The sequence below is a fragment of the Adiantum capillus-veneris genome, chromosome 22 (genome assembly GCF_014529385.1).
Source record: "Adiantum capillus-veneris isolate H3 chromosome 22, ASM1452938v2, whole genome shotgun sequence".
Lineage (NCBI taxonomy): Eukaryota > Viridiplantae > Streptophyta > Polypodiopsida > Polypodiales > Pteridaceae > Adiantum > Adiantum capillus-veneris.
In genome coordinates, this window is record NC_140952.1 from 145,394,501 (window position 1) to 145,402,884 (window position 8,384).

Consider the following 8,384-nt stretch of genomic DNA (forward strand, 5'->3'; position numbering starts at 1 on the left):
GTGATTTGATCATTAGCTTGACAAGAAGAAGCTCTATTGCATAGTACTATAAAGAATACTCGTTGAGGCTCCTAAAATTTTAGGAAGTCTCCAAAGATCCCATTAAATGCCCTTTGAATCTCAAAGTTAGCTCTTTGTTTCTTCTACAAAGTTGTAGCGCTTGAAAATAGCTAAATTTCATTTAATTTTTTTTGCAATCCAATGTCATATGAGGGAGTTATGTCCGATTTGATAAAGACAACTTTTTCCCCTGTCGTTTTAGAAGTAGTAACTTTGAGTTTCTAGGAGGGGGTGGAAGACTCCAAAGCATGGGTGTATGACACATGGAGGTTTAGACTCTTTTGTAAACTTTGTTTCTAAGAGGAGGTGGAAGATCAGTCCAAAGCATGGAAGAACGATGACACATGGAGGTTTGGACTCTTTTAAAAATTATGAGTTTCTAGGAGGAGGTGGAAGAGTCCAAAGCATGGGAGTATGACACATGGGATTTTAGACTCTTTTGGGAAACTTTGAGGATTCATATGAAATTCCTAAGCCATCATGCCCATCCACATGCCCTTCTATCCACTTTGCCTCTAGTTCCCACCCTTTGTAAGCCGTATTTTACTGTTTTCATGAGCCTTGTAAAATTCTTATGGGATCTTTGCACTTAAAAAGTGGCATTCATCTTTTGGCACTTCCTTAGCCATGATTGTGTTACCATATATTTGTGGTAGTGATGTGTGTGAACACACTTAGGACCATTGGGGCATTTTTTCCCTCACTAGGAGGTTTCCCCCCCTGCATTATATATATTCCCATCATTCTAGGGCTAACTTATCTTTCATTGTGCACTAATCAATATATATACTCTCTGTTGTGTGCCTTGAGCTTCTTCATCTTCTCCAAGTTGTGTGTGTTTCCCTCCAACCCTATTTCCAACAATTGGTTCCAGAGCAAGTTGCATCCTCCCGGGCATAGTCATCATTATCGTTAGGACCCGCCTACTCACGTTCTCCAATTTGGGTGAGCTTTGGTGTGTGTGAGTAGGTCATAAAATTCATCAAGAAAGCTCGTAAATCTAAACTTTCCATTCAGGCTCATATCAGCCTCCGTTTCCACTACGGACCATATTACGCATGCAATTTTGTCCTTTTGTGCAAAATTTGTTTGTGAACCATGTGGCCTCACTCATGTACAACGGCCTACCTAGTCACAATTCAGCCTTCAAAGACATCGCAATGGAATCGAAAGTTTTCCCCTTATTTTGTCTCCCTTTAGACACGGACAATATAAAGGACATTTTTTTTCTTTAGTGGCTACAAAGAAGAGCATGAGAATCAGAATCCACATGTTATTCTCTTTGTATACATTACACAAGCCATATCTTCTCCTAATGTTCCACTTGAGGTAGGTAATATTAATCGCAAACAATAAAACAATTACCATTCAACGAGATATTGACACTGTATATTAGAACACATAGGAATGCCAATCATGAGGAGGCCATCCAAAACATACTTTGCTTCAATAATCTCACGAAAACAATTACCAACACTTCATCATGGTGGCACAGACATTATCTGAAGGATCTGATCAGCGTGGTTGATACACGGCTTTACCAAACATATTATTACATTGAGAATAGAAGAAGTCACTACCACCAAATGGATCGAGGTCCACACAATTGAGGATATAGCTCGAACATTCAACTGACAATTCTTGAAAAGATTGCCGAGTCTAATGCGCACTACTTTTTCACAGTCAATTGAGACAATTAATAGATAGCTACATCTTATATGGGCAGATGCCTTATTTTGAATGTCATACAGCACAAGGTGATGATAACCATGGTCTATAATTTTATTACATCACTACACACCATTCATATAAACATACTGTTTTCCCTCGCAAGACGGGAAAAATTTCTTTAGTGAGGCCAGTCAAGCATGGCTAGTAAGGTTTAAGAGGTCTGCGCAGACTGAACAAGAGTCATTCTTTCTTGCATATGCTTGTAAACTTGTACAGGTGCAGGTTGCAAGGTTAAACTACATGACCTTGCAAGCGTTGGGATTTTCTTCACTGAGCCAATCCTGGTAGCGATTTGGAGTGGTGTCAAGCAGCTGGTCGATGGGACTCACGTAGTAGTAGGGGTAAGAAGCAGGTGGCATGGGCAAGGACGTAGGGGGCAGGCCATAGATGACAGTGTGGGTCTGATGTCTAATTTCGATGCGGGGCTCGCTGGCATCACGCAGAGTAGACGTAGACGTAGTACTATAGCTACTTAAGAGCTGCTGCTGATCGATATTATCGGGTGCAATTATATTAGTACCAGTACTGATGTTGCAGCTCTGATCCTGCACTGGCTCTACTTGAACTGCAGGTGGAGGTGGCGCCTGCTCCTGTCCCTGCCCCTGCGCCATGTCTGACGTAGACAGCACCGGCTGTTGCGCAGGCGGCGGGTTGTTAAGCGCTTGTAGTAGGTCGTCCATGGAGCCGAGTAGCAACACCTCGCACCTCTTGCCTGTCTTCTTGTGAACTGCGTCGCACAACCTCTTTGCCTCAAGCTTGCACCCTTTCACTGTCATTATCTCCGCCTTGGCGTCCGCACTCACCTCCATCACTCCTGCAAAATTATTTACCCAATCAAAATTGCAGGACTGCCATTTAATTAATTAGTAAGGGGGTTCCAAGTACTAGAAAATACAATTGATGTCTACTAGAAATTAGGCACTCCATTTTGGCAGCAATTAATCAATACGCTTGAATACTAAGCCCAACCAATCAATAGGCTACCGAGTATTAAACTATTAAACACGGCCCATGCCAGCAGTTGACCGTGGATCAGGCCGCTAGACGCACCGTGTAATCGTTGAAGGCTCCTGGTAACGTCCGTTACACAGGCCGGACAGTGCAGCTTCACTCTCAGCACAGCCACCGTATCACAGCTACTCATCATCTATGGCCACGATCCACCATAATTGCAAGCAAATCAACGTCATCACCAGCTCCTCATGAATAGGATTTTTAGGGAGTACGTGGAGCGCTACCTGCTGATCTTCAACTTTCGCGTTCTGCTGCTGATCACTAGACGTTGAGCCAGATCGTCTCCTTCTTCTGGCAGGAAATAGCAACGCGCAACGACGTCTTTCTTTCAACATTCTGCTTCAAGCTCTCTCTGATCTCTCTCTCTCTCTCTCTCTCTCTGGGTGTATTAGATTGTCAAGCTGCTCGTATCTTATTAAGGACTAGCTAAGTGCGGCATCGCGTGACGTGGATTCACTAATTAACATTGCGGAGAAACTCTAAACATTCGTCCCGCTACTGTCGATTCCTGCACAGGAGCTACATCATGCTGTAAGTAAGCGTCCAGCAAATAATAGGCTAGTCGCCGGCATCTATTCTTTTCGTCAAGTCAATCCATCATGACCGCCACCGAATATATTCTTAGAAGAGATGCCCTCCCCTCCCGCGAGGGTTCTCCCTCATCACGTATTCCGCCAATAATTCATGTACATGTGCTTCAGTATCAACAATCATGCCCATATGGAGCCGCGTGGCCACACCCATATCTTGCGGGCGGCCGGGGCCGGGCCAGTGTCCGGGAAAAGTGTCTCAGCTTAGATTAATATTGAGCCGGTCGAAATTTTCCTTTCACCCACACTTGGAGAAGGCAAGGGAAATATGTGTGTCGCAAAAGAGAACTGCCATAAGAAAATATTCCACTTGACAAGAGGTCTACACACACACACACACACATGCATGTGTGTGTGTGTGTGTATATACACATACATATTACACACCCATGTGGCTTTTGAAATTTGAATATGCCACTACAAGAGACGTTTTGCAGTTGTGGCGCTTAAAAAAAGACGAGCTAACGCGACTCCCTATAGGTGGGTCTTGTTCACTCTTACCAACAATTTTGAATGGCCAAACCCATATAGTTTCTCAAGATCACTCATGAATCATGAGCACACATAAAAATACTATATCCCTCTCATTTCTCTATTTTCTCTTTCGAATCTCTCTATGTATGCATGTAAATATTGATGTGTGTGTGCGTGTGTATTCCTCTCTCACACCCTCTATCTATCTCCCCCTAATATGATCTTCCCTACTCTCTCTATCTCTCTCCCTCACACACACACACACACACACACACACACACACACACACACACACATAGCATAGGTCATGTTGGCCTCTTAAAGACATTATTATGACATTTTGTTTTTGTGTGTGTGTGTGGGGGTGGGGGGGTGTATGCTATATATATACGTTTTAGAAAATGATCAAGAAAATTCTTTGCTACCACTACAGACAATGAACCAGCTGAAAAAATCATTTTGGAGAATCCTATGCATGGCACTTAAACGGTACTATACTCAATTCTTTGTAATCAACACTATGAAAATCTTAAATCGTTTATCGCGCTCATTTATCGCGTTTTGTAGAGTAGGAGAGGGAGAGAGAGAGAGAGAGAGAGAGAGAGAGAGAGAGAGAGAGAGAGAGAGAGAGAGAGAGTCCAAAATGGGCTGGCCAGGGAACAGAGAGGAGGCTAGGGTGGGGGAGAATTTTTGTATTTCAATATTATTGCAGTTATATACGCATGTATTACCATGTTTATTACCGTCGCTTTTATCGATGTTATTACCGGGTTTATTACCAAACCTAGATTAGGCGCTTAAACATTTAAATTTTGGTGTTTCCCCGTATTTGCGACATCATATAAACTTTCAACAAAAAAATGATATTAAAACATGAAACAATAGCTATGTGGATAAACATGAAACTACGAAGAGCGTGATCCATAATCGCATCCTAAAGTTATGCATGTGCCTCCATGTAAAGCAAGCACTATCAGAGATGAGAAGCCAAACATGGATGACATCTTCTGCCGAGGCATGGGGATGATAAAGTGAAGTGTGCCCACATTTTACCACCTATGTTAGCTTCTTGAAGCACTATCTTGCAACAACGTCCTTGAAGCAAAACATGGACGACATCTTTTATCGAGGCATGGAGATGATAAAGTGAAGTGTGCCCACATTTTACAAGATGGTAGCACCTATGATAGTTTCTTGAAGCTCTTCTTCAGATTACTCTCGAACTGCTCACAACACAAAACGCTAGCTCCACTTGCACCAGAATGCTTTATTTCAGAAATAATTGTCCCAAAAACTTACAAATATTCTGTTATAGATTAAATTAATCACTCCCAATCGAATAAGTTAATCTAGCATTTCACAAAACTAGAGAGAGAAAAAGGGAGGAGGAGAGTGATGAATGGACGACACAACAAAAACTTTTTTTAACTTAAAGTTTATAAAATGTTTATGAATCATCTTCCAAAAGATCTCTACAAGAAGCGTCATCCAATTCTAAGCCCATGGATCCTAAATCAATAAGAGAGAAATATAATTTTTGTTTGTGGATGTGCTCACTTCATCATCTTCAAATTCGTCATCCTCCATCTCATCATCATGGCAATCATCCTCGCTAAGACTTGTGGCCATGGGACTTGAATCATCGATCTCTCTCTCTCTCTCTTATGTTTCGTCTTCCTCCAAAGTAGGAGATGGAAGAGGGTCGAAGATGATCTCCACTTCAGTAGTGGCAAAAATGGTTCTTCCCCGAGGTGTTACGAGAACTATGAACCAAAGCTTTGGCTGGTGGATTCCTAGGTTATAGATGACCTTTAGAAGAGAAGCTCAAAATGAGTAACATTAATTGATATAATTAATGTTAAAACCAAATAAAGGTAAAGAAGGTAGTTACTCACCTGCTCACAATTGCCTGGCAGAACTAAATTGTCATACCTCCCTATGTGAGGAACACTAGAGTCCACCATGTAGAGGCCATTCTCATGCCATCTAGACACATCTAAACCACTTCCACTCAAAGACGAAGGTATGAAAGGTTCTAGTAATCTATCAGATCATTATACATCTAGAGTTTCTATTAAAGTAAACACATTGTAATAGATCACCTGAAAAGCACTATGACGCTAGTGTTACTCCATCCAAACTTTGCCTGCATGTTGAGAAGAACCAGGAGCGCCTTCAATCTATACACACGTGCTCCATCATACAATGGCGTATTGGCTTCACTTTTCATATCATCATAGATAAGCCTTTCTTAATCCATGATCATGTTGATCATTTCATCGATCTCGGGCTCAAACATTGCCTTGTTGTGAATGTGGTCTACATGATCATCCTCCGAGCTGTCAGAGGCTACATCTTGTGGCCTCACGTATGCTGCTTGACCAAAGTGCCTGCGAGCACGTCTATTGGGTTGCAAGATTGCTGCCTGCTGGCCAGCGTCAGAGTCCGATGAGTTATAATTGGCAACAACTCGATCTATAATAGATGGATCAAACTCACCAAATTCGCGAATGTGTTGCAAAGAAACGCGTCTTGTCCATCACACAACATGCTTGCATTGATTACAAGGACATAAGATCCTTGTTGAGAGATAGGGGTTTCGGTTGGACAGCCCCACATCCTTGTCACTACTCATAATGAAAGTAAAAACCTTATAACCTAGACATAAAATCTAGTCTTGTATTGGCATCCTCTCTCTCTCTCTCTCTCTCTCTCTCTCTGTTCACACTGTAAACTACCTCACATTCTCTAGTCATGTCCAATCCTTGCACACCTTGGTCTAGAGGTGCACAGAGATTAGAACCACCGAGTGATAATCTCGTCTTTTTTGGTCAATGCCTATATTTATGGGTACGAGAAATCTACACACCCACATCTACATGATTGTGCATGTAGTGGACAAAACCCCTTTGCTCTTATCTAGGTGTAGCAATTCACATCATATTAACATCTCTTCACAACAGATCTTTGTTCAAGGGATTAATTAGCAAATTACATGTTGGCCTCCAATCTGAGTATCATGCCATTGAAAGCTTTCCAACTTAAGGCCGCATCCGTAGAGAGGAAGAGAGGGATCACCGTTTGCTTACCTCTAATTTTCTCTAGTCATGTCCAATCCCTGTACACCTTGGTCTAGAGGTGCACAGAGATTAGAACCACCGAGTGATAATCTCGTCTTTTTTGGTCAATGCCTATATTTATGGGTACGAGAAATCTACACACCCACATCTACATGATTGTGCATGTAGTGGACAAAACCCCTTTGCTCTTATCTAGGTGTAGCAATTCACATCATATTAACATCTCTTCACAACAGATCTTTTTTCAAGGGATTAATTAGCAAATTACATGTTGACCTCCAATCTGAGTATCATGCCATTGAAAGCTTTCCAACTTAAGGCCGCATCCGTAGAGAGGAAGAGAGGGATCACCGTTTGCTTACCTCTAATTTTCTCTAGTCATGTCCAATCCCTGTACACCTTGGTCTAGAGGTGCACAGAGATTAGAACCACCGAGTTATAATCTCGTCTTTATTGGTCAATGCCTATATTTATGGGTACGAGAAATCTACACACCCACATCTACATGATTGTGCATGTAGTGGACAAAATCCCTTTGCCTCTTATCTAGCTGTAGCAATTCACATCATATTAACATCTCTTCACAACAGATCTTTGTTCAAGGGATTAATTAGCAAATTACATGTTGGCCTCCAATCTGAGTATCATGCCATTGAAAGCTTTCCAACTTAAGGCCGCATCCGTAGAGAGGAAGAGAGGGATCACCGTTTGCTTACCTCTAATTTTTTTACCGTAATCCCGAAGGTAGACTTTAATATAAAAACTAAATCCAAAATCTAATCTTAAATCTAACCTAATTGAACATGTGGTGATTCGCGGCTAATTGAATATGGTTAGTATGTGAGTTAATAGGTGTCAGATCTTGATGGGAATATACATATTGTTGTGTAACTAGTGTTTGCTCTTTGGGCAAAACGCGCCTTCATTGACATGCACTAAAATCTAACCTAAATCTAATCTAATTTTAAATCGAACATAAATCTAGATCTACTATAATCTTAAACTCAAAATAAACCTAAATCTAATCTAATCTTAAATCTAACCTAAACCTAAATGTAATTTAACTTAAATCTAAATTTAATTTAGTTAATCTTAAATCTTGTTTTAATCTTAAATCTAAATCTAATCTAATTTTAAACTCAACATAAACCTAAATCTAATTCAATCTTAAATCCTAAACCTCAATGTAATCTAAATCAAATCTAACATAGATAGCTGCTAATCTTAAATCTTGTCCTAATTTTAAATCTAACCTAATCTTAATCTAACGTAAATCTAAATCTAACCTAATCTCAAACTCAACATAAACGTAAATCTAAATGTAATCTAACCTAATCTTAAATTTAATTTAAATCTTAACCTAATCTCTCTCTCTTTGTTTTCTCCCCTTACCTCTCTCTTTCGTCTTCTCCCCCTCTCTCTCTCTCTCTCTTTG

General features: G+C 40.8%; 1 protein-coding gene across 1 annotated transcript; it reads right to left on the reverse strand.

The window, feature by feature from the left end:
- Positions 1 to 1,679: 1,679 nt before the first annotated feature.
- Positions 1,680 to 3,330, reverse strand: LOC147430375 (uncharacterized). Its single transcript, XM_086495682.1, has 3 exons — positions 3,030 to 3,330; positions 2,842 to 2,938; positions 1,680 to 2,605 (listed from the first exon to the last, which is right to left on the reverse strand). Exons 1-3 carry the CDS (start codon positions 3,138 to 3,140, stop codon positions 2,028 to 2,030), a joined length of 786 nt encoding a protein of 261 aa, XP_086351808.1. The 5' UTR covers positions 3,141 to 3,330; the 3' UTR covers positions 1,680 to 2,027.
- Positions 3,331 to 8,384: the final 5,054 nt, after the last annotated feature.

Coding starts and splice junctions, on each gene's coding strand:
- LOC147430375 (XM_086495682.1), bottom strand. CDS start 3,140: ATGTTGAAAGAAAGACGTCGTTGCGCGTTGCTATTTCCTGCCAGAAGA. Junction 2,939..3,029: donor CGAAAGTTGAAGATCAGCAG/GTAGCGCTCCAC, acceptor TCGTGGCCATAG/ATGATGAGTAGCTGTGATAC. Junction 2,606..2,841: donor GAGCCTTCAACGATTACACG/GTGCGTCTAGCG, acceptor ATAATTTTGCAG/GAGTGATGGAGGTGAGTGCG.